The sequence below is a fragment of the Panthera pardus genome, unplaced genomic scaffold, assembly GCF_024362965.1.
Source record: "Panthera pardus isolate Hobbes unplaced genomic scaffold, ASM2436296v1 HiC_scaffold_13, whole genome shotgun sequence".
NCBI lineage: Eukaryota > Metazoa > Chordata > Mammalia > Carnivora > Felidae > Panthera > Panthera pardus.
In genome coordinates this window covers 147,552,766-147,579,832 of record NW_026526688.1, presented here as the reverse complement: position 1 = coordinate 147,579,832, position 27,067 = coordinate 147,552,766, and the positions used below count along the sequence as shown (strand labels likewise).

General features: G+C 41.3%; 1 protein-coding gene across 4 annotated transcripts in view; it reads left to right on the top strand.

Annotated features, from left to right (window-relative positions):
* Window positions 1-27,067, top strand: part of SLC4A4 (solute carrier family 4 member 4) — a 350,076-nt gene that overhangs the window by 31,870 nt on the left and 291,139 nt on the right. Inside the window, exons 1-2 of one of the 4 annotated variants that reach the window (XM_019467942.2) lie at window positions 12,940-13,099; window positions 13,449-13,522. In XM_019467942.2, the coding sequence (XP_019323487.1) occupies window positions 13,008-13,099; window positions 13,449-13,522 (166 nt within the window). In that variant the 5' untranslated portion in view covers window positions 12,940-13,007. Of the gene's footprint in view, window positions 1-12,939; window positions 13,100-13,448; window positions 13,523-27,067 lie in introns of those variants that run through there. The other 3 variants (XM_019467967.2, XM_019467959.2, XM_019467956.2) reach the window with 3 other exon arrangements.

Sequence of the window (27,067 nt, the reverse complement as noted above, 5' to 3'; positions counted from 1 at the left end):
CTTGTGCTTTTTTGTGTGTTCACCGAGGGGTGGAGGGAGATTAGCAGTGAATTCTGGGTGGCACTGCGCACAGCTTATGGTCCAGTTTTGTCAGCATCACCAGGTTTATGTGCGTCTCAGTGTTTTCTGCTGCAGGTATTTGAGTGCTCTGTTGGAATTGCTGTGCCATTTTACACAAATGCGGAGAAAAACTGAAAATGCTGATGCTAATGCTCAGAAACATAGGTCTCATAAACTTTGTTTTGTTTTGACTAAGGTGGACAGGATTAGCCATGCCAGTCAATCAAGTGCTCGTTGGATTAGAGCCTGTATATTAAGGTGTGAAGGAAAAGAAAAAACATGTTGAAATGCCAAATACACATTTTTGTTTATTATGTCTAAAATGAAGGATATTAATGTGGGTTTTAGAGTTTTTTTTTTATTCTTTAGATACAGAACTATCTTTATAACATGTAAATCTACTTGTTATGACTTTTATGTTCATACATGTTTTCTGGAATGCATTGGGAATAGAAGAAGGAAGGCTTATATAGGAGAATTTTAAAGTTTTTTTCTTTTTTTTAAAATTTTTATTATTTATTTATTTTGAGAGAGCATTGGGCATAGAAGAAGGGAGGCTTATATAGGAGAGTTTTAAAGTTTTTTCTTCTTTTTTTTTTTTTAATTTTTATTATTTATTTATTTTGAGAGAGAGACAGGGAAAGAAAGAATCCCAAACAGTCTCCACCAGTGCAGAGCCTGACACGGGGCTTGATGCAGGGCTCAATCTCATGACTGCAAGATCACAACCTGAGCCAATATCAGGAGTCAGATGCTTAACTGACAAAGCCACTCAGGTGCCCCTAGTTTTAAAGTTTTTTAAGCAGCACTTTATTTTGGCAGATTTCAAACATGAACAAAAAAAGAGAAGAAAATAGTACAGTGAACCCCTATGTACCCATTACCCAGCTTCAACAATCACCAACACATTGGCAGTCTTGTTTCACATTCCTCCCCACCCCCTTGTTTTTTTGCTGGAGTATTTTAAAACAAATCCCAGATCGTATCATTTCATGAATTATTACTTCAGTGTTTATTTCTAAGAAATAAAGACATTAAAAAAATAACCTCAGTGTCATTATCATACCTGATAAAATTAACAGTAATTCCTTGGTGTCATCTAATGCTCAGTGTTCAAGTTTGCTTGATTGTCTCCAAAAAGTTTTTAAAACAGTTGATTTGTTTGAAGACACATACTGCATTTGATAGTTATGCCTGTTGGTCTCTTTATACCTACCAGGTCAAAGAGGGTGTTTTCAGGTTGAAGAGTCCCATACTTCTGCGGGGTGGGCTGGCTCCTTGACAACAAAGGAAGCCACTAGGGTCAAATAAGCATTTATCCTATCCTTAGGCAAGAGATGGCAAGTCGAGGGCATTTCCCCTCAAAATGGAGTAGGTCTGAGTATGGAATTGGCAGTCTTCCTGTGTCCTTCCCATTCTTATAAAATTAACTTAGAAAAGTTGTTAGAATCAGGTTCAAATGTATTCCTTTATTATTTAAAGCATAGATTTGAATCATAGGTGTTAACAAGCCATCAATAAGTCCATTCCATGCTACCTGATACCTACGTATCAACCATCTGCTTTGGCATCTTCTAACACCAATGTTGCCATCCCCGGGATAAATTTATGTAGGCAAGGATTCAGGTGGCAACTACTTGAGTCATGAACTTCAAGGCTAGTTGGCAGAAGTTAATAAAGATTATATGAATACGGAATGCAGAGTGGCTTTACTTCTGAGCACTGACACGTTGCTCAGCACCTTTGTAAGGCTCAAGTCACACTAGACACTGGGCATAGTTAGTCTTCTACGGTGTGTTGGTCCACTCTTTGATCTACAGACACAGGACTGGATCAGGTTCTGGCCTGGCCGTTGTGGGACACTGAGCCAGTAGACCACCTGTAACTTCTGTACTACACTAGCTATGGCCCCTGGAAGACCTTCTGAGTAGAACTAGGTTCCAGGAAAGACCTTACTGGAAATGTTTACATAATGACAAAGATTTAAAAAGTAAAGAAGACTGTAAGCTTGAGGAAATAATCACTTCTGCTCAGAACTGTTCAGTGGTTTCTAGTTGCTCAGAGTAAATGTCAAGGCTTTAGAACAGCCTCCCAGGCCATGCAGTGTGCCCTTTCATTACCTGTACATCTCTGACCTTATGTCCTATTCTCCACGTCACTCTGCTTTAGTCACTTGTCTCCTTGACGTTCCAAGAATCTGCCAGGCTCCTTCCTGCCTCAAGGCCATTTCATTTGCCATTCCCTCATATACTCACTTCCTCACCTCCATCAGATCTTTGCTCAACCATCACTCAGTGAGATATTTCTAACTACCTATTAAAAACTGCCCCCTCCACATCCCACCCTCACCCCGTCCTTGTCCCACCAGTACGCCCTAACTCTCTTTCTGACTTACATTTTCTCATAGGAGACTCACCTTCTATTTTATACAGTTTACTTTTAAATTTTGTTAATTGTCCATTTCCCACCATGGATTCATCCTTAGTGCCTAGGATAATGCCTTGTTATAGATGCTCAAGAGATTGTTGAAATGAATGAATAAATGAGTTAAACTCTGGAAAATTTGATGACATTCACACAATGAGGGATTCCTTGCAGAAAATGAAGGCCACACTTTGAACAGCCTTAAGGAAAGAGATGTTTTAGTAAGGGAACAAAGAGTAGAGAAGTGTCTTTGTTGTTCATGCAATAGTGAACACTGCTCATAAAGTTTATGAGATAAAAGTTGTTTTCTGCTTAGTAGCATCACTCATATGGTGAGTGATGTACTCTTGCTTTTGATACGGTAGATCCTTGGCGTGTGTGAACCTAACAGTTGTGACTTCAGCTATTTGCTGGTAGCCCTGAATGGTTACACCGTGTAGTCATTCGTAATTTGTAGCAATGCATGTGGTGAACTTCTGTGCCTGTGGTGAGCCCAGGGTGAGCCTAGTGGATGGCCTACCTCCTTGTGTCTCAGGTCACCCTGGTTGCTTTCTGTCCCTTGAGAATTCCGAAACTCATAGAGTTATACTTGACCACATGATATATCAGAAATTGTGCCATAGGGATATTTGTGAATGTGGACACTTGCAAAATAAGGTTGGGGGAGGCAATGTCTCATGAATGTCAAGGGTCTGTGTACTCTGTAGGTATTTGATGAATCTGCTCTTTCACCAAAAGTCTGTTTAATATTTGTGATCCCAAGTTCCTAAAGAGTTTGGAACAGATTAATTAAAACAGCCAAAGAGAGGCAGCATGATATGTAGTGGCTAAGAACACAGACTTGTGGAGCTAGACTGCTTCGGGTTCAAATTCTGACTTCAACAGTTATTAGCTGTGTGACTTTGGGCAAGTTACTTAGTGTCTCTGTGCTTCAGAGATAATGAGGATAAAAATGGTACATATGTCATTGAATTGTACCAATTGTTGGAATTGATTGAACTAATAGCATTTGTCAAGCAGTTATAGCAGTGGCTGGCACACAGTAAGCTCAAACTAAGTGTTTGCTAAATAAGAATAAAGATATTTATTAGAGAGGCCTGTTAGAAGATGCTTCAACCTTTGACCAGTAGGCAAAGCAAGAGAAAGAAAGAGGTGAGTTGTAAGTGATGTCGTCTGTAAGCATATTTCAGTTAAGTGATATGAAAAAAATTCTTGAAGGTAGTGTCTAATAGACATGGATTATTTAGTTACTCAGGAATATAGTGGAGTGCTTAAAATTGTGGACTGCTTTAGATGGCCTGCTTGGTCTTCTCACATCACATTGTACTGTGTGATTTGCAGTAAGTTACTTAACGTCAAAGTACATTAAGTCTAAAATGGGTATGTGAAAAGTACTTACCTCATGGAATTGTCATAAGGATTGAATAAAAAAAAACAACATTGTACAGTGCTTAGTACAATGCCTGGCATGTGGTAAGTGTTTAAAAGTGGGAATTTTTTTTTCCCTCCAAATTAATGGATGATGAGAGCCCCCTAATCTCAGTTCCTACATTGTTCTAGGTGTTGAAATCCTTTGGCTGGAATTCTCAGTCCTGTTACTGAATCAGTCCGACAAAATTTGACAGCATTGAGAAAGGGAGAATGCACACATGATGTTTAGCACAGTGCCTGGCAGCTAGTGAGAACTCAGTCAAATGCTAGGAGCCTCATCCCTGCCAGCAGCTGTGGTGGTTCAGGATGGGAGATGTGAGCAGTATGGCCACCGCATGGGGTAGAGGACGGAAAGGAAGGCACCTTTCTCCAGAGTCCGCTCTGAGTTTCAGATGTGGGTAGGTCAGGAGCTGTACCTGACCGGCACCATCCAGCTGCCTCCCAGCGCTGTGTCCTGGAGCAAACTCCTGCTCCTGATTCCCTGTCCACCTGCCAACCTGCATCTGACTTGAAGCCATGGTAAAGTCCACAATAAATGTCTGCAGAATCATAGACTGAAATGAAATCTATGAATTAACTGTGGGTATTAGTTATCTGTGCTATTCCTGTACTAATTACTATAAATAATTATGTATAACGTGAAGTTTGGCTAAAATTTCCAGAGCTCAAGGTTTGTATTGACATTTCAGATCCCAATTTCCTCCACAAGTAGCTACTATGAGTTTCTTTATTGGTTTACCTAAACCAATAGGTTTACCGCTGCCTTCTCTTTTTCTGCTGCTGATTGGGCTCTTGCTTTTGGCTGAAGACTTGGCAGTGGTGAGGAGGAAGGGGGAGAGGATAGACCTGCCCACTGCTGTCCTTCTGGTTTCTCACATGGAGCCTCCCCAGCCTTTTCATCTTGCCTGAACCCTCTCTTAGGACTTTTCTGATTTTCACAGCAGCACACATGAAGAAGGGCAGTTGAAAGTTAAAAGAAGTGAGAAGCGAGCCTACTTTTCCTGCCCCCAACAGTAAAAACTCCGAGAGAACTTTCAAAGGGCAAGGCACTGAATATCTGCACCGAGAGGAATCAGACCTCTCTGTTCTTCAAGTGGAATTCTGCTCAGAGGCAGCGTGCAGTGGTTGTGGAAGCGCCTGGAAAGGCTCACTAAAACAATTAAAGAGGGTATGGCTGCGGGTGTGGGCTAAATCAGGGGAGGCATCTGAGGGGGTCATGCAAGCTGTTCCCTGTTTAGCATTCAATGCCCTGTCCAGTTATCTCTGTTTAGCAGAGTGCCTTCATCTGTCAACACGCCCCCTGCCCCACTGCCCCTCAACTTCCACACCTTTCGTCACCCCATAGTTCCTATGTCTACTTTGCTACCAGTTCTTTTTATGTTGCTGAGTCTGTTGCAGCCTTTCAAAAGAGCCCAGTTATCAGTCTGAGGACAGAGTAGAGGAGACCTTGTCCCAGCAGGGAGAAGATGGGAGAGAGGAGTTTGAGCCTTTTGGTGATGGGTGACAGGTTAGCGCCGGTCTCCCTGCTTGGCATTCCTATGTGTTTGCTCCTGGAGACAGAATTAAGGCCTTCGGGTCCATGTAGGACTGTTAATTCTCTGACATTCTCTGGGCCCTGGGGACCTTCGATTCAGATTCAGCTAAAATTAATTGAGTTTATTTACTCCAGGAACTTATTAATCCCTTGTGTCTTAGGAAGTGTTTTTAAGCTCATTTAAAATGACACCGAAGTGACAGGTTAACTGACTTTGCCAAGGTTACACGGTTACCAAGAGTGCATCTGGGATCTGTGCTGTTTTGCCTGACTCCGCATACATGTAGATGGGCCAGCTTCAGTATCGTGACCCTCATGTAAAATAATGTTCCTGAGGAAAATGTTTTTAAAAAAGCAGAACTTTTTGAAATTTTTATTGAGTGATTTATAGATGCACGTGCATATTTGAGAAATAATGCAGAGATTGTTTGTACACTTTGCCACTTTTCCCCGATGTTAACATTTTATAAGACTTCAGTACAATGTCACCAACTAAGATATTGGCCCTGATATGATCCACTGAACTTCTTCAGATTTCCTCAGTTTTACTTGCCCTCATTTTTCTGTGCGTTTGTGAGTGTATATTAAGTTGTGTATAATTTGATCACCGTGTAGGTAGCTACCTACCACCACCACAGGTAAGACTAAATAGAGTCAATTCCACAGGCTCCTTCATGTTGCCCTTTTATAACCACAAACACCCCACACCGCATCCCCCCAATATCTATCCGCTGGCTACTCCAATCTGTCCTTCCTTCATATCTAGAATTTTGTCATCTCAAAAAATGTTATGTAAGTGGAATCACACGATATGGAACCATTTTGGGATTCGCTTTTTTCACTCAGCATAATCTCTTGGAGATTCATTCAAATTGTTTTGTGTATGAATAGTTTGTTCCTTTTACTGCTAAGCATTATTCCGTGGTATGGATGTACCATACTTTGTTCAAACATTCACCTGTTGAAAGACATCTGGGCTAATTCTAGCTTTTGGCTATTACAGATAAAGCTGCTGTGAACAATAGTGTACAGGTTTTTGTGTGAACATAAGTTTTCATTTCTCTGGGATAAGTGCCCAAGAGTACAAATGAACTTTTAATGCAGTTCATAAATCCAGAATTGTGTTTGCGTGATCCTGCTCTGGATTACGCTTTCACCTTTTATCCAGTCTGCAGTCTGATTTCGTATGGGGCCGTCACCCATTTCTCCCTGGCCCTGGGCCTGTGTAAATTTCCAGACTGATTAGGGCACTCCTGAACTCCGCGGACGGGATTTGCTTTGCTTTGCTGCCAGCTGGTCTTGGGGATTCTTCTCTTGCCATTAGTCATGCCTGTCAGGTATGCCACGCTGATGTCTCTTTCCCCCAACATGCGTGTCCAGAGCTCTAGCAGTTTCTACAGTTAAGTCAACAGCTGCGTTCTTGTCTCTTCCTCCCTGGGGAGTGAAAGGCCCTTGTGAGACCTGCTGAAGTTTCGAAGGGAACACTTGGAGCATTTTCTCTGCCCTTGCCCTCCGCTTCCCTGTAGTGAACACGTGTCGCCAAAAGATGGCAGTGTTCTTTGCAGCCACAGAGCTCGATCACCCATCAGTCGCCTAAGGTTTGGAGACTTGATATTGTTCTCTAATTGTATGTTGAAAGTGTGGAAAGCAGATTTTCCAAAACAACAAAGGCACCAATAAAACGCTGCGCAGTTTAAAAAATTTGAAAGAAAACATCATGTTTGTAAATGATTTGTAATGAAAATCGTTCCCCAGTTCTTAGAGACGACTTGAATAGGGAATAGAATTCAGAGATAAATGTGTGAGTGTATAATTTTAGATGTCAGTACTGATTGTAGCTTTCTGTGTGGCTCCTGAAAAAGACCTGTGAAAATGCTGATTTTTGCCTCCCCTCTGTTTTAAGATCACAACTGGCAAAGTTGCAGGGACGACCTGCTTTTGAGTTCTGAGATTTGAGACTGACACCTCTTAGTCCCTAAGTAAAGGCCCTCATGCATGCCGAAGATATAATTTTCATGGCAGCCATGGCCAATGATAATAAAACTCCTTACATTCTAGTATTTGTCTGCCCCTCTGCATGCATCACTTTGGTGTGTGTGAGGGCACGTGGGTAAAGAACTGTTTAAACATTTGCTATGTGCAGGAAGGCTGCAGTAAAGTGAGAGATTATGGAGTTCATTGCGTGTTGTAAACAGATCAAGCTAGTGAGGATAAAGTGGGGTGGGTTAAAATACGAGGTTAACTAATGCACTTTGAGCTGTATGAACAGAAAGAATCAGCACTCTCAGACTCAGGTATGGACATGTAAAACCTGGAGCTATTCTCTTCCATAGGACACCATCCTCTGGTGTCTTTTTGTGAGTTGTCAGAAAGGCCCAGTGTGGAGGGCGTCGAGGAGAGAGGGCCGGGGGCTTTGGATCTGGGGCTGCAAGCCCCAGAGTGGATCCTTCGTGCACGGGCCAGCGTGCCAGGGTTGGAGGATCTGTTTTCCTCTTGTCCGGCTCTGAGCGCTGCTGCTGCTGCTGCTGCTGCTGGGACCCTGCAGCTCACCACATGACCAGGGGACAGGTAGCCCCGCCTCAAGCAGTGGCCTTTTGGCTCGTGCATCCCTCGGCAAAAGCCAGAGGTTAAGAGGAGAATCGCTCCGTGTGAAGTTCTAACCCCGAAACCAGATGCTGTTACTATAGAGACAGTGAAATGCTGCCGTGGGAGGCATAGCGGGAGGGGTGGGAGCAGGGCGGTGGGAGGGCAAGTGAGGCGAATCTAGAGGCCAGCGCGCCCGAAGACCTTCAACCTTTAGCAGCACTGTGACAGGCAGGCTTGCGTCCTGAAGCCTGAGTGCTGGCAGCCCGCCACTTGCTGACTGGCTGAGTGGCAGCTGCTCGCGCTGTGTGGACTAGCTGGTGAGCACGTTGGCAGTTGGCGAGGGCTCCGGGGGTGGGAACTCGGAGGGGTGGAATGTAGATGGGTGCCCGAGGCCCAATGGTTGACAGTTTTGCACAAATGTTTCTCGTGCCGGGCTTAAGTCACCCTTACAAGCCTGCTCAGTGATGAGGACCGGCTGGTGAAAGCCGGTCCATTTGGCAGCAGATTTGACATGTGTTACAGTTAAATCATGTTAGTGTCCCAGAATAACGGAGAATAAGAGAAACCCCACGTTGGGTGTGGACTTTGGAGGAAGGGGTCTGACTTCTTCTGTCAGAGGCCCTGTGGAAGGAAGGCAGCACGGGCCCCATGTGGATTTTATACTGACTGGTATGACCCTTATCCCCGTGATGCTGGTGAGAAGCTTCCAAATCTATTCTGAACTTTGCCTCATGCTGGCGATGTGAGCAGCTCGGGGAGCTGTTTTAGAAGCATGCTCCTTCCCTTCTTTCTTTGTTTGCTTGCAGCAGAGGCAGCTCGTGTGAAAGGAACACTTTACAAATGGATTTGGGGGCCTGCTTAGGGATTGGATGAGTTAATTTCTTCCTCCTGATAGAAGGGAAAACTGGTTGGGTCAGATGGTCATGTTAAAAGATATCTCTGTCTTACTAATAATAGCAAGCAACTGTGGAGAGGCTTTTAGGAGGGGAACACAAACCCAAATAATTGACGTTTGTCAGTATGAAGATGGAAGAAAGTTGTTAAGTCCCCTGTAACTTGGTGCGGAGGCACTTGCTTGTGAAGAGGAGAGGGCTGCTTTGGAGAAAGGCCACTGTGACACGCAGGTTTTATGTTTTCAGTCTGTGGCGCTCTTTTTTTTTCCGCTTCCTACAGGGAAGAGGCTGCTTCCAGACGCTCCTCATTGTCCCTCGGAAGGAACTAGGTTTCTGATTACTTGCTATGTATAGTCTTGGAGGGAATGTGAAATATGTATCAAAGAGCCAAGGAATGCACCCATCATTATTTTCGCTAACTCAGATGGTGCACGGGACAGTGCTTCAGTTAGGCTCGATGGTTCCTCCTCCACCTAGGAAGAGGGGTCTGGGCATTAAACTTTCCTTGGTCTCCTTCAGTAGCTACTGATTTTCTTCCTTTACTTCTGCCTCAGTTGCTTGTTACATGCCATTTTAGGAAGGGCTTAGGTACAGAGGCCAAACATTTTATTTAGGAAATGCATAAAATGTCACTAAAGGACTTTAGGATCAGCTTGATTGTGGTGGGGTGCAGAAGCGATGTTCTACAGGAAATTGTTGGATCCTGTAGACAGACCGCTAAGACAGGAAAGGGTTAGTGCTGAGAAGAAGTGTGGGCTAAACTGCTCTTTGTTTTCCAAAGGGGAGACAGGACTATTCACATGCCTGCAGTAGTATAGCCCTCCAGAATTTTGCTGTGCTTCTGAGGTCTTCAAAAAAAGTTTCCCCATTAAGCTGCCATCCTTCTCTATGTCTACAAGTGTGTTGCTGATGACCTCTTGCCCTTTGGACTGACTGTCCCAGATTGCTAGGGGAAATCCTCGAGAAGGCAGATGGGATTGTAGCGGAGCCCTATCTGTCTTGCTCATCACTGTGTCTCCAGTGTCTAGCAGTATGCCTGGCACCTAGTAGGTACTCAGTAAATATTTGCTGAATGACTGAGGGGATAAGGGAGGAAAGAGAAAAGGATTTGATTGAATGCCCTCTGTGTGTCTAGCACTGTGTTTGGTATGTTTCAGGTGCTGTGGTCATTGTCAGCAATGACCTCCATGTTGCCAAGTCAAGTTTTTACTTCTCTGTCTCCATCTTTCTCAGCCTCTTAGTAACAGTACCTCCTTGACATCAATCTTTTCTGGTTTTTCTTTTACCTCTGACTGTTCCTCTGCTCAGCTTATAAATGTTGACATGGTCCAGCACTTGGTCTTCAGTCTGTACCTTGATTTCTATATTTTCTTCCTGCATGAGCTCATCCAGTAATAGGTGCAGGTTACCAGCTTTGTTCATTGATCCTCCAGCCCTAGGCTCGTGAGCTCCAGACTTGGACATTTAGCTGTGTCCTTGACGGCTCCTTTTTTCATATGAAGTAAGCATCCCCACTGTAAAATGGCCAGGAAAGAACTGTTGATTCCTTCCCCACAACCTGTTTCTCCCACAGCCTTCCCTGGGTTCCTAAGATAGTTTCCTGGATTCTTTGGTCTCCTGATTATCCACTTTTCACATAGCAGCCAGAGTGATTCTTGAAAAAGGTAAAATGGCTCGGGTCATTTTCTGTCTTAAAACTCTTAACTATAGTCAGTAATACTGTACTGCATATTTGAAAGTTGCTAAGAGTGTAGATCTCAAAAGTTCTCCATACAAGAAAAAAATCTTGTATGGTGGTGTGGTGACAGATGTTAACTAAACTTACTGTGGTGATCATTTCGCAATATGCACAAAAATTGAATCATGTTGTACATGTGAAACTAATACAATGTTATATGTTAGCTTTACCTCATAAGACCAAACAAAACAAAAAAACAAAACAAAATTCTTCAGTGGCTTCCACAACACCTAAAATTTCGACTACTTCCCATGGCCTGCATGGGCCTGTTTCCTCCGGTATTGTCAACTACTGTTGACCTTCTCTCTGTCCAACCTCACTGACCTCATTTCTCATCCTGAAACTTGCTATACTTGTTCCTACCTTAGGGCCTTTGCGTTTGCTGTTCCCTTTGCTTGGAACACTCTGCCCTCACATCTTTAAATACCTGGTTCCTCCCTATCATTTTTGTCTCTCCTCAAATGTCACTTCTTTGCAAGCGTCTTCTGAACCACCTTATGCCAAGTAACCCCCTGCCTCATTGTATTTTGTGCAAAGCACTTAATGCTATCTAAGATTACCTTGTTCATCTCTTTATTATTATTTTATTAGGAATTTTATCTGTCATATTAATGAATACATTCCCCCTCCCTCTGAGGAGTGCCTGGATGAATTGGTAAATATGTTGTAGTTTTTAATCTTCATGGCAATCTGAAGCTCAGGGAGGCTGGTAAATTATTTGACTTCTCAAGTCCTCAAGGCATTTTCTTTTCTACTATAATCCTGATGGCTGATCTGTGTCCTATTTGCAATTAGTTTCATATTTTTAGTTTGAGTATAGAGAAGGAAAAAGACATATATCAGGATAAACTATTGCATACAAGACCCATATCCCTGAAAGAAGATATTCTGCAGATGTCCAAAGGCAATGAGTTTCTTTAAAAAAATTTTCTTTTAATGTTTATTTTTGAGGGAGAGAGAAAGAGACAGAGTGCAAGCAGGGGAGGGGCAGAAAGAGAGAGGGAGACACAGAATCCGAAGCAGGCTCCAGGCTCCGAGCTGTCAGCAGAGCCCACGGTGGGGCTTGAACTGAGGAACTGCGAGAGCATGACCTGAGCGGAAGTCGGATGCTTAACCGACTGAGCCACCCAGGTGCCCCAAAGGTCATAAGTTTCTTAATGGCACTGTTCACCAGTAAAGGTCAGGGTAAAAAGAAAGAAGGAAAGAAGAAAAGAAGGAAACTTACCTTCATTAAACATGTAGTAGGCACAAGGCACAAAACTGAGTGTTTTCACGTATGTTACCTAATTTGAATCTCAAAGCAGTTCTACAAGGTTGATATTGTTACCCCAGTTTCATAAGTGGAAAAACTGAGGCTCAAAGAGTTAAATACTTTGCTCCAGGTGATACATATATTAAGTGGAAGTGCCAGGTTTTTTAAATCCGAGTCTACCTGACACCGAATTTCTGACTTTTTATGCTCAGATGGTTGCTTTGCAAGATGGATATGCTCCTAAAATAGAAAAGAGGAAAATGTGAATTCAGTGCATATCCACACAGATTATAACAAATATCTGAGGCACAAGAATAAGTTATACGGACAATATGGAAAACAGACTTACAATATTCAGTGCCTGAGCATATAATTGGATGAATAGAATACAGAGTGAACATTTGGTTCTCTGGCAGAGCTTATGTACGGTATGACATAGAGCAGCTGTCTCCAGAGAAAGTTCTTTGTTTCTAGACCGGTGCGACACAAGCAGCATTTGAGCAATTCGGGATTTTTTTCTGCTTTGTCTATAAATAGAGTTCATGGAATTCTGCATGTCAAAGTTAATGCAATGAAAAGAAGTCACAGAGTATGGAAATAAACCTTAACTCATTCTATAAACTAAGAAACATGTTTGGCATCAGGAGGCCGTATAAACGCTGTCATTACTTGGATGGATTCTGAGGTCTTATTTAGCATATGAAATTGCAGAGCAGATCCTATTATGTAAGGAGATAGGAGGACAGCATAATGTGGCTATAAACCGAAGAACTTTGTGCCCTTCAGGGAAGAGTTAACAGGATAGATATACGTAGAGATGTGTGATAAGAATGTGGAAAATGAATGAATGGGTGGCATATATATGTGACTGTTGCTGAAGCCGGGTTGCTGGATAATCCTCAGATGTCAGATTTCCGTAAGGCCAACATGTGACTCAAAGCTTGCCACTCAACAGAGAATACTGGGCTGTGCTGGTATTAAGAGGCTGGCTGGAAGCTAGGCTCCCACTGTGCACTAGCCTAACTCCCTGTCGTTTTCTGTGTGTGGGTGGGTGTGCATGTGTGTGTGTGTGTGAGGGTATACATTTTTATGCAGTGGGTGTTTAAAGAGCTAAGCACTGAAGCTGGATTTCCACAAACGATCATCACGAGCACTCCAGACAAACCAAACTTCCTCTCTTGGTATTTTTTTTTTTTTTTTTTGCTTTCATCTTTTTTTTTTTTTTTCTTTTTGCAAATCCCAAAGGGAGAACCCCTAACATCCAGCCTATGGGATTGAGATGATTTTCTCTCACCTGTCCATGTGGGTGCCCTCTCAAGGTTAGAACTGAAGCTATGTGGGACCGGCATATTCTCAAGCACCAGCTAAGAGGAGCTGCGTGAAGGAGTAGCAGACACCAAACGAAGAGTGACTCTGCCCTGTTAACATGAACAGCAGCTTGCAGGTTAACCTGCCCAGAAGCTGGGCTACTTCAAGTGGCTCACTCCAGGAGAAGTCTGAGCATTCTTTTTTTCTTTTTTATTACTATAGGATGGAGGATGAAGCTGTCCTGGACAGAGGAGCCTCCTTCCTTAAACATGTGTGTGATGAAGAAGAAGTAGAAGGTGAGCTTCATGGGGCTGGGGAGGTATATGTTCATACACTCGTGTCTTTGTAGATAATAGCATCCATACATTTCATAGATCTTATATTCTTGAAGTTAAAAATGAAAGCTTTTCTATGGAGTTTTATTAGTCTGCACATTTTGCCTCAACACAGAAAGTAATTTTAAGAACTTCATTGGACCATTAGAATCTGAATCAGTGTGTTCCTGAATGGTTAAAAAAAGGGGGGCGTCTTACTTTTGAAGCAGGTGCCTATGGTAGCTGTGCCTTTCTGTCTAAAATACATGTTTCGCCAGATAGTTACCACCTTGCAATGACTAATTCAAAGAAGCTGCTAGATTTATCTAAATGTATTTGGCAGCATCTTCTAATATTCTTTCCTAAATCTTGCAGGGTAGAGAAACAGATGTTATAGAAGGAGAATGATATCATTGTTGCAGCAAAAATGGGTGTAAACTGAGGATAGACAGAGGGGTAATCATGGATGAGTTTCAGTTAGGAAATGATGGACAAACAGTTTTTTACTTAAAAAACCTCCAGGACCTCTTTTGTTAGTGTTTCCCAGTGTCTGTTAAAAAACAAATAAGAGTTAAATTTTAGTTAGTGCTATTTTTCTTTTAGTGTGCCTCTCTTTTCTTGTCTTTTGACTTATCAATAATGTGGGAATAATACTGTTTATTTGATAGTGAAAAGATAGGGCTTAATTAATATTTATTCAAGTAATAATGTGAGGGCATCACAGATATACAAGGTACTATAAATATTTACAAAGAGATTTAAAAAAAATAATCAGAGTTGTAGACAGTATTCCTAAAGTTAAATGAAACTTGCAAGTGAACTATGTCATAAATTCTGCCCTTTAGAATCACCTGAGAGACAATTCGTACGTGTTTTGGAAACTGTAGTCTGATTGGTACCATTTGGTAAACATTTAATGCCTACCCAAAACTTGGACCAGTGGGGTGGGGGTTGGGGGGTTGGAAACTGTGTGTTCTGGAGTGATTCTTCAACCAGACTGAAGACCAGGTTCTGGGCACGCGATGCTCTTGTGCCTCCTGGAATAGTTGGAATAGTGTGGTCATTACGATGTTTCTCACGTTTGCTTACTAAGTTTCTTCTGACTGTGTAGTCTCCTCACCCCCCATTTCCCTCCTTTCCTCATTTATGCTCCTGACTCTGACTAATAAGAATTTGATGCCCAAGTTACTTAGGAAAAAGGAAACTACAGTATTTTCTTTCATATTGTTTTATGGGTTCCTTGCACTTTTACAACATGACTGTGGGAAAATGTCAAGTTAGTGAGAGCAAAATTGTAAAACTTTTGTCTTGAGATTCTTGTGCCCCTGTGTTAAGTCTCCGTTGTGGTGACTCTGTCACTGTCCCAGTATTAATGAGGAGATAAGAATCTTAAAGTTACAGCATATGAATGTAAGAAATATGGTAGGATTGAATGAATGTATACTTTCGGGACAATTAAAGTTGAAAAATCAGCGAGAAGGCTTGGGAATGAGATGTACTGCGTGTGTGTGTGTTTTCCTTGAGAATAATGTTCTCGCTAAGTTCACAGGAGATGTAAATCACTTCTTGGGTTTATAAGGTCTGTAGGATTGACAGCACTCTACTGTAATAGGATATTGTACATGGTTTCTTAAGGTGTTCACTAAGAAGTTTATTTCCCAAAGTATTATGCTCGATTTTCAAGCACGAACGTCATGAACAGATCTGTAGGCAAGTTTCTCTGAGAAGAAGCGGAAAGACAACAAGGCGTGGTAGACACATCTGTAAAATGGTTTGGCTTTGTGATGATTGAACTTGCCTCATGGATATTGTGTATTTTTGTCTTCTGATACGACTTGGGTTTTAATGATTATCTTTCATGTTGATTGGAGCCTGAGCTGATTACGCTTCTTTTGAGGCATGTTTCACTAGGTGCCTGTTCCTGAATTTTGAGACCCTATAAGGATGGTTGCTGATGGTGTCGTTATCTGGTGGAGAATATCCACCAGGGCAGGCTCTTCTACAGTACAATCTTGAAACTGCATTCAGGGACTATTTATTTCTAATTCAGTGCCTTCTTAGCTGACCCTCTCATTTTCCTCACCTGGCTTCATCTTGTGGGAGTGGACTCACTTAGATTTTATAGTCACTCCAGGTGAAGTATAAAGATGTTGAAATGGATGGGTTTTATGGCTTATTCGTGGTCTCAGTGGTTGGGAATGAAAACTGTCAAGACCTCTAATGAGGATTCATAGTTTGAAAGGGACTGTTTTCCTCAAGGACACGAGTCCATCTCATAGCTTTAACTGCAAAGAGAAGGGTGTATTTGAAGGAAAGCAGACTTTTCTCTTTGTTCTGAAGTGGTTGAGTTTCTGGTGCAATTGTGGAAGAAGTAAGGGCTCCAGTTTTAAGCATCAGAAAGCGCAAGTGCAAGGAGCGGGCCTACCTTTCATTTATATTATTAAATGTTTCCTTTTATCCACATAGGTATTTCTCTTCTAGGGTAAACATGGTTGAAGTATAATGCAGCACACTTGGCAAAAGGAAACTTAAAATAAAATTTTGTTGTTTGAAGTAATTTGCACCAATCAGATATGCTCCCAATAAGCGATTATGAGGGTGACTGAGGTCCAGTAGCTCTCGTTACTTTGAAGTGTTCGTGCTTTTAAAAGTCTTCTTAGGGTCTCTTAAGTTGTGATCATTGGATTCAGCTCAGCAGTTCTTTTACCGCTGTCGTTCTGTGAAGGGGCGACAGACTGAGCCTTCCAACCACACCCTCAGTTCACCTGGTTCAACTTTACTCTCTGGGGGTGGCATGATGCTTAATCCACGGTCTAAAAACTCAGTAGAAAACCATCAACTGCAAAGCTCACTGAGAATAGAGTGAGTCAGAAGAGGAGTCATCCTCTGTTTAAATAATGAATTTATGTGGGATATATTTAAAGACCTAAACCTCATTTTCACATAATTTCCTTCGTGTGCATTTGTGTTAATGATTTAAAGAGATACTCTTTAAAAAGGCAACCAAGTACCACTTTAATCTTTAAAATAAAGAGAAGCTTTTATATCTGTTCTTTCATTGGTTACCTCGTATCAGTGTATATGTATGCATGTATAGTTTTGTAAAGTTAACATTTTTTGGCACAGAAGGGTTACTGTGGATATACTCATTTAAAAATTTCATAGTATCAGATACTCATACTTGTTTCTGTACCAAAAGACTCCAGCTCCAGCCTCGGCACTTCCACAGAATCGGTCTGTAGATGACAAATTGGTAATCGACATCACCAGAATGATCCAGAAACGCTGGCCATGAGGGACAAACACACTAAGTTTTCATTTCGAACACACTTAGGGGAAATTGCCGGATTTTATTCTGTGAATCAGGGTTGAGATCTGAAGAGTCCCAGGTAGCTTTTTCCAAACAGAAGGAAATCCTATGGATGTTTTATCCTTAAAAAAGGCAGCCAAGATTTTGGATCTGTATGATATAAACAGATTACTTAATATTCTCATATTTTGCAATAGGGGAAAAGAGCAAACTCCACCTTATCCTTTGAGATAAGGCCTTGGCTCTGCAAGGCTAGGTAACTTCCCAGCAGGCATTGGCAACTCTGACTTTATGAGGAGGGGCCTTTTCTTAACATGGTCTAACCAGCAACTCAGGAAGCATAAAATACAGCAAGACAATATTGGCTGAAATGTGTCTCCATTTCTGAAGTTGTGATCAGTGCTCTCAAAGCTGTTGTGATATATTGTGGTGGTTTTCCTCTTCTGTTCAAAACCAAGTCCAGAAGGAAGTGTGCTCCCATCTGTCCAAATGGAAGAAGAATTTTACAAATTCCCATGTCTGCTGATGGACATTAAAGGAGAGAATTGTTAAAGATTCATGGAATTTAAGGGAGGATTATTTTTAGGGAAATAAAAGCAAAAAAGCAGAGCAGGGTCTGGGACAGAGTAGATGTTTCCTAAATATTTGTTACAAGAAGGAATTGAATAAGTGAATATATAATACAAACTACGTAAAGCATAGGTAGAATTACTTTATATACTCCTGTAACGTCTTTGTTTAAACTTGTAGTCAGAAATTTGGTTCCCTTAGTACTCTTAATCAAATGAGACAATACAGCCTCTAAAGATCCCGTCCTTGCTGTTACTGCTATTTGATTTTGCAGAGATCACTGACATATTTATATTGTTTATATGTCCACACTCGTAAGTAAAAGAGGACCCTGAAACATGTCTGCATTACTCTCTTTCCTTCCACTCTGGTTTTCGAAGAGCGAGGCTACACTGATGAAATGGTGACGATTGTCTTTTTGGAGGTCAGGATCTCCACATTTTACTGAGATGAAATCATAATGACTTAACCCTATTTTCCCTAGAGGATATCATGATGACGTATTTATGTGTATTGGAGGAGGTAGTATCCTAAGGAAAAAGTGGGGCTGGGTGGACATTTGTTAATAATTACAATGGTTGAAAACGTAATTGCCAAGAAGGAGTGAATGAAAACCTATCGGATGGGAAGGGAGGGGCCAGGTTGGAGCTAGGGCTATTCTGAGCACTGGATGTAAGTGTCCGGTTGCATTTTGCTGACCTCTTCTCCGCTGTTCACTCTTATTGCTCAGAAACTGTGTGTACAGAGGAAACACTTGGGCGAATATTGCTGAAGGAAAAGCCTTCTTAAAAGAAACCTGTATCCACCCACCAGAGAGCTTTAAAGAAATGTGGCGAGGTGTGTAAGGGTTGATCCTTGAATAACAGCGTGGGTTTCCCAGAGCAGGTTGTGCTCACACAGACCTTTCTCAGTGCCCTGCTTCTTTCCCATCATGGCCTCAGCTGAAAGCCCGCCAGGGTCCCTAACGCAGGCAACACTTAGCTCAGGAGCTATTTGACACCTCCTGCCACATCAGTGAAGTTAAATATTTGCATATAGAGCTCTTTAGCTTCAAGGGAATCCGATGTTAGTTCCTTGGGTTTTGAAACTGGAATGAGACATTCCTTCCCAGAACTTTCCAATTATAGAGAATTTCCCGGTTATTACAGTTTGGGCTAAAGCCCTCATGAGGACACTTTCTGTCCTAGGTGTCTACATTCTTTTTTCACAGTAAACCATAAAAAATTGAACTTGGTGCTTGGGTTGTGTTTTGCAAGGATCCAGAAATTCCGAAATAATGTTCTTGCAGCAATTTTGTCTATAGATTTTTGTTTTAGAAACTTTTTATCTGGTCATATTTATGAAACATATTGTTTGATATTTGGCGACATGTTTGGCGTATTTTTTTATTATCTCATTTTTAAAAATTGAAATACTTGCTAAAGTTGTTGAAACGTGGTGGCTCAGCGTCAGTTTGGGAATAAAAGTTTTAAAACTTTTGCCTGATCTATTGCTGAATCATTGCATAAGTGAAGGAAGCAAATTGCAGTTTGGATTTTGGGTTTCTTGCTCTGTAAAATGAGAATAATAGAACATGCCATTTACCAAGGAAGCGTTGCAATAATTGTCAGAAATTACGTTGCTGCTGTACCTGGCATTGGGGATAGGGGTGCTTTATACGGAATCACTTTCTGTACTTTGTCTTTCTGATTGATACAATTTCACCAATAATTTTCTGTGATTATTATCATTCCAAAAAATTCTAACTGGCTTAAAAGGTTTTTATTTGCTTAATTCATTTTTACCAACAGCTATCCTTTGCCTTCCTAACCACACTTGCATCTTATGTTGGAAAAGGCAAGCTAGAATGGTCAAGTGAAGTTTCCCAAGGCCTGCTGTCTATTTCTCTTTGGACTCATTCTGGTTGCCTTAAACTCTGGGCGCGAGATCTAATTTTCGTAATCACACTGCTCTAATCCATATTGCCCCCAATTTGTTAAATTGTCTTCCATGATTGTATACAGGGTAAAATACAAGTGTGTGGCTGTTGTCTAATAAAGCCTGTAAAAGTGCTATTTTGGAGAAGATTTAAGTGTATGGCACTTTCCCACCAATGAAGAGGATTCAGGGGTCAGTTGTATATATATGTAAATATATATGTACATAAATAAACACATCTTATATGAGATGTATATATTCCTCCTCCCCACCCAGCATAGACTAGAATAATCATGTTCTTTGTTGGTTATTATATAATTTAGGTGCCAATTAGATGAGATTATGCAATAGTATAGAAATAAACCTGAGCTAAGTATCTCCCCATTTTTGTCATCACAAAATGCAGAATCACTGGGGGAATTGAGAATTGGGTCTGATGAGAGAGAATAGAGGAAGATTAGAATAAAGCTGAGTAAGGCTCAGTTGAGGCTTTCTTGTTGCTGTGGTGAGCTTGCTGGTGGGGTTTTGTTTTATTTTTTAAAATTTTATTTTGCTTTTTTGGCTGCTAGCATTTAGAGGACTGAGGTGAGAACCTGCCATGACAGGAGCTCACAGGAGGTTCCAAACACTGTGCCCCTGAGGCTGCTGATTGCCTGGTGGGATGAAGGCGAAGGTAGGGAGCGTGGTGGGTGATATCCATTGAATCAGCAGTATAGGTGACTTAAATAACTCCCTTCTCTGAAGAGCTGCAAAAGCTTTTAAATCTGGTTAATTGTTTTTACCTTTCCATGGAGTTAGAGTTAGAAGGCAGTGCTGTATCCAATGTGTTCACCTTTCTTTATAGTCTGCTGACTTTGAAAGGAGAATAGACTCTACTTCAGCCTCTTGAGACATTGTTTTACTGACTCTTTTCATGGTGGAATGCTTAATAACTTTTAGCAGGCCAAAACTTCTGAAAAAAATAGGTTTTGAATTTTAGTGATATTGGCCAACATATCAGCTTTAGAGGGCCAGAACTGCACATTTGTAGTTTTGTTAAGTCGCCACCCCACCTCCAGCTGATTATTAAATTTTCAACAGGTAATTCTGTCCCTACTGAAAAATAGAGACAATGTCTGGGATGTGGAATGAAAGCTTATAATTGAATCCAATGGATACATGTATTTGGCAAATTAGATCAGTATCTGATTGTTCAGGTACTTTTATCCAGTCTATGCCGTGGGTTAGAGAACATAGTCGAGAACCAGGAGTCTCAGAACCTATTTCTATTTCCGGCTCTGCCCTGCCTTTGTGGGTGACATGAGGCCAGTCATGCTTATGTGGTTACATTTCCTTTATGCAAAGTGCAGTTAATGACCTATCTTCTCATCTCCCTACCAGAGATGCTCTGAGGTTTCTTGGGTAATACCTGAAAAATACTATGGTATTGGCAGTAAGCCATCGACAAATTACTTAATTTCTGAACCTCAGTTTTCTTCCACAGAGAAATAGCATTTGTGCCTCCCTGTCTCCTAGTTTTGCTAGGAGTACTAGTAAACTAATTTGAAGTCCCCAGGATGAACCCAGTAAATTTAAGATACTGCCTCCCTTGGATATACTCCCTGCTTGTAATTTATTGCCAGCGATTGCTGTGACTGCAGAATGCTTTCAGACTGGAGCTAATACTGATATCCAGTAATCAACAAATTAGTTGATTAGTATCCGTGTTAACTCTTCTTATTAGCTTTAACTGATGCACAGCGCTTTGTTTTTCTTTAAGCTTATCAAAATGCTAAGAACAGTTGCAGATATAAATTCTGATATGTTGCTTTTCTGGGCTCACATGTATCATTGAATGCCATAACATATTCCAGTGCAGGCCACAATGAATGTATGATCAAATAAACCAGTCATTATTTAAGGACAAGGTTGTTGGTGTGATAATGTAGAGAGCGGATCATGTATGTGAGTGAGTTTGGGTGGGAAACGGGTATATATTTCCCATAGAGTGACATGAAGTTGAACTCTAAAGCATGCACAGGAGCCATCTAGGGCAAGAATGATGGAAACATCACAGGCAGGCATGTGTGAAGGCCCAAAGGCGAGAAAGAGATCGGCCTATTTGAGAAGTGGAAATGAGAACATTGAGGCTGGACCATGTGAACAGAGCGAACGTGGCCTGAGGTAGATAAGACCCTGATGATTCATGGCCTTTTATGCTATGCTAAAGATTTAGGATTTTATTGAGTATGCACTGGGGAGCCATTGCAGAAGAGTTTTAAGCAGGAAAGTAACCAGACAAAATTTACATTAAGTTTTTTTTTTAATGTTTATTTATTTTTGAGAGAGAGAGACAGAGACAGAGACAGAGTGCGAGCAGGGGACAGGCAGAGAGAGAGGAAGACACAGATTTTGAAGCAGGCTGCAGGCTCTCAGCCATCAGCACAGAGCCTGACGCAGGGCTCGAACTCACAAACCTCGAGATCATGGCCTGAGCCGAAATCTGATGCTTAACCGACTGAGCCACCCAGGCGCCACCCCCCCCCAAATTTGCATTTTTTAGAAAAGATCCCTTTTGCTGATAGATGGAGAGAACATCCCAGGAGGACAAAGATGAATGTGGGAGACTGTTGCTGAGATTCAACTGAGAGATGATTTTTCAGTTATACTAGCGTGGAGACAAAAGACACACCTGGGTTGGACTGGCAGGACCTGCGGAGAGACATAAGGGTACATGGGAGCGATTGCTTCTGGATTTCTGCTGTGAGCAATTTGGGAAATTCATGTGCCATTCTGTGGAGGCATGAGGTCTGTTCCCTCTGCAGCCAGAAAGGTGTTTGGAAAGGGAGATGGGTGAGAACGAGAAGAAGCACCTGGGAGAATAGGAGGTGGAAAGAACAGAGGAGAAGAATGGAAGGTGTTGGAAGAGCTTCACACTTGACCTTAGCCAAAAGGCCAAGAAGCGATGGGAGGAGCTTATGAAAAGGCGAGAGAGAAAGAAGACACAGCCTGGCTGGCCTCTGCTTTTCATAAACTCTTCGTCCTTGGGATGAGCACTGCCCTGAGAAAGTCTAGGTCCTTGTCCCTGTTAATACAGTTACTGTCAGTGTTACCACAAGCAAATCACTTTAACCTCTCCAGGCTCATGTATCCATCTGTAAGGTGAGAATGTCGAGCTGTATTTTCTTTAAGATGCTTTTTTTTTTTTAGCTCTAAAAATTCTGTAACCGTTCTAAATATTTTAATTGGTTAAGTGTAATGGAGGACATAGAGGGAAAGACTAAAAGTTTTCTGCCGTTTCTCAAAGTGACCATTGGTGATCAGTGGAGGACAGAGGTCACAGGCAGAACATTTTCATACTTGGGGCAGTTTATGGAGCTAAGGGTTGTGGATTTAAACTGGTCATTCTATAAGACGGAAACATTTTCAGAGAATTCCTAAGCCCCTTTTTCCTTCTAGGTAATTACGAACTTGAAAGGACGAATTTTTTTTTCTTCTTCTGTGTTTTGAAGACATTGGAAGATGGGAGGGATGGCAATGGTGGGCTGGTACCATGGCAGTACTAGTGGGAAAGTGGGCAAGGAAACTTTCTATGTCTGGGAGCACCAAGAGTCCCAGTCTCTATGTTATTCACTGGCTTTTGGCTTCAGTTGGCTCACTGGTAAATGAAAAGGTTGAATCATGTGATGTTTTAAGGTTATTTCAACTCTAAAAGTATGATTACATGGTGCTATGTCTGAATGTTGTCCTTCTCTTTTCTGGGAGGGTGAGGAGAACCATAGCCAGGAAGATTCTGCAGTTGGCTTTATTCAGGCTATTTAAGTCTCTCGGGGCACTTTTCCTACTTCTTGGTTATTGTTTTAGTCCTATGGCATTGTCCCTATCTCATTTACCTATGTGAGAGGTATGTGAGAGGAGGGAATTATGTGAACTAATATTAAATATTTAATACTTGATTAGCCATGAGTGCATTAACTATATGGTGGATTATCTGTCTATAGCAACTAAAGACTATTCTTCCTATTACCCAGCCGGGGCTTAGGCCAGTGCTAAAAGGGAACCCATAATAGAGTTGGAGATGGACAATGTGGGTAGGATGAGAGTGTGAATGTGTGCATTTATGTGTCTCTCTAAGCTGCCTCTCTGGCTGCAATTGCAAATCCAGTTATCAGTGACCATTGGATTAGCCATTGTTTTCTCTCTCCCAACCCTGCTTCCCATTCAGTTGTGCAAATGGTGACCATAAGAGAAATAATGGAAACTGTCAGTTCTCAGTGTTTGGATCACAGGTGGATCTTATCTGACAGCATGTGTAGTGCACATTAAAATTCACCAGCCTCTTTTGGGGGTTCTGGGGTGTCAGGATGAGTGGAGGATTCATCTTTCCTGTTGGGTGATTCTTCTTCACTCTTAGCACTGCCCGCCTGGCACGGGCCTTCCCAGGCCTTTTGGTTCCAATCTATTCTGCTCAGTCAAGTAAAAGGATAACAGCTCCTGGGGGTTGGCACTCACTGTGTGAAAGCTCTGGATGAAACTCTACCCAGAGCAGGGTGGAGATTGCCAGGCACGTGTTTCTGGGCAGCGTGAGGGAAGATTGAGGTTGTGGAAGGTGTTCCCTCTGTCAACCATTTAAACCCTGTGTATTGAGTAAAGCAGCCCACTGGAGGGCAAGTTAGACGGTCTAAAGTTGGCTCTTCTGCCCTGCTCAGGGGTGCCTTTGCTAGAGAGCAGAGGGAGTTCACAAGTTGTTATCAGGGCTCAAGGGAGGGTGAGGAAATCGTGCTGTGAATTTTCCCTCACAGAAAGGGAAGGGAGAAGGAGATCAACACTTGTATGGCACCTTTGTGTACTTGGGTACCATCCGCAGTGAGAGACAATTTATGGACATCATTTGATTTGGATTGTCCATAAAAATGATCTCTCTCTCTCTCTCTCTCTCTCTCCATCTCCCTATATATGGAGTCTATACAGATACCTCTGCATATCTATATGCACCTGTATCTATATAGATATATAGAGATACAGATATACAAACATAGATATAAATATAGATTATATTTGGTGTGTACAGATGAGTAGAAGAGAGATTTTGCTAGAGCAAAGTTAAAATTACTTTGGAGAGTCAACTTTTTAGAGATTGTGAAGCACTTTAAGTCTTGTTTATTTATTAAGATAGGTTCCTGTACTACCTTTAAGTGGTTGTTCTAGCCTAGCTATTTTCAAATAATTGACGACGACCACTGAACATATTAAGTCACATGTCTTTAAAAATATTCACTACTTGTAACTTTTTATAATGCTCGTCAGTTTTTGCCTCTTATCAGCTATTAGTGATGGTAACTGTAAGAGAAACTTAACCTCAGTGTGTGCTCTTAGAATCCTCCTCTTTACCTAAAGGCTGTAAGTAGAACTTCACTAGAAATGAACACTTAAAAGACAGGTGTAGACGTTTACTCAGCTAAAGGACAGGTGGTTAACTGAGTAACCCTAAGCTTGACTCCCCTTCACGACTTTTTCCTGTACCTGTTTGTTCCTGCCTAGAGATTGTTAGCATAATCATCATCATCATGAAATATTAAATATTAAAAGCACTGTGCTTTGTAAACATCAGATAACAAGCTGAGATTTCTTATCAGTCTTGCTTGGGGAACCTCAGGTTGCCCTAAGGATTTCTGGGAGGCTTTCAGTGGATAAAATTCCCATGCAGTTCAGTGGGAAGAAAAGTATTTCCCTGTTTTTCATCACTTGTACTATTTGCCTGCATGCCTAATCTTAAATATGATTGGTAGCATTAATATTAAAAGAGATTACTTATCAACATTCAAAATGATTTATAAATACGTAAGTAATATATAACTTTCTATTAGTAAACGTAGGCATTATTTTTTTTTCTATGTGAAAAGTGACCCCTATCCAAAATACAAAAAGGAAAATCAGCTCTTGTCCTGTGTAGTGGTATATGTTTGAAATGCAGACCCTCTTGCAAACACGTCGCATCACAGGCTGACTTTCCCCCTGTTAACTGCAAAATTACGCCGTGCCATTTGAAGCAGGTTTTCTTTTCATGAGTTGGTATTTATGCCTGAGTAGCAATGTTATTTGGGTTATATCTTATTAGAGCTGCTTATGGACAGTCTTCTGTGTTTGTTAGTAATAAGCTAACAAATTATTTGCATTTCATTTATTAAAGTATTTAGGTTTATAGGCACTGATATATTTCTTATTATATGAAGTGTCAAACACACAGCCTCTGTGGCATCTCAACTTGATACTATGATTTTGTTTAAGGTTCTTATTCCTCTACTTCTAAAAAATCTTTGACATTTGTTTTGGTTTAAGAAGTAAAGTCCACAGCATCTTTTTATAATCTGTCACTCATCTAGAGGCTCTGCCTCCTCTTCTATGTTTTTCTTTCCATAATTAAAATAGAGATAATAAATATCTCTTAATTTTGTTTCCCTCTGTTACATCCCTCTTGGCAATAGATACAACACGTCTTAGGCATCTTGGCTTAAGCCCAGCTTACTTTAGATAAGCTAGGGAAGGCAATATTTGACTTATATTTTGGGAATATTGCTGATTAGTTCTAGAAGAATGATACAAAGTGCCAGACGTTGTGGAATCTTTGAACTAGAGAAAACAGAAATTTGGTTGACTATAGAAAGAGCAACAATGGAAACATCCCTCAGTGTTTCCTTAGATATGTATGTAGGTGGATGGGGATGGCGAAGATTTTACCTGTCCTCTGGGGATCCTTTTTAGCTAGATCTAAATCTATAGGTCTAAATCTTTGCCTAGAAATCTACGCTTCTCCACAACCACCCCAGCCATTGCCATCCTCTTCCCCGACCACTGACATCTCAGATTTAAAAAAAAAAAAAATTCATATAATTCCTTATTCCCCAAATAGTTTAGTGTGAAGGGAAAATAATGGGTGAAAATCTGGAAGAGTGAGGTTAGTGTATAAAATGTGTGTCTCAAAACTCTGCCCACCACTGGTTGGCCTGAGACTTGTCTCTTGTATTTCTAGCAGCCAACACGAGGAAGGAAGCCTAATCAGTTATAAGACTGACAGTATAAATGCTGTATACTATACAGCACAAGCGTCCCCCTGCCCCCCGCCAAGAAAAAAACAAACCAACAAATCACCACCAAAGTAGTGATGAAGCCCTCGCTATCTTTGTTACTGCCACTTGAGAGCTGTTTCTCCTGTGTGCTTTTATGAGTTTGTTGGTGACAGTATCCTTGACTTCCCTGCACCTTGGTTTCTTTGCTTGTATAATTACGATAATAGTAGTATTTACTTTGTGCAGTTGTGAGGATTGCATGAGGTAATAGATATCAGAGACCTAGCCAGAACCTGGCCCATTTGTAAGTACTCAATAAATAGTTGCTATCATCTGTATGTACAGTAAGAACAGTAATATGTTTCCTACAGGAGCTAATAGGTCTATCTTGCATATAGAGGCATATGTGGTTTCACTGTCCAGCGTTTTTGTAGAATTTTGAGTTTGGCTGGTGTAAAACCTTCTTCTGGTTTGTCTTCTGGTTTGATGGGTTTAATTCTACAAAATCCTAATCATCCTTGGTAGCACAGTGAGTATCTGTGACAGCCTCTTAACTTGAATGACTACAGAGTTTCCAGGTGTGAAAGTTTTCTGTTGGTCTGAAAACAGGATAGCAACTATCAATGACATTAGTTTAGAAATATCTTAGGAATTGGAAGAATTGGACATGATAGAATCACAGTA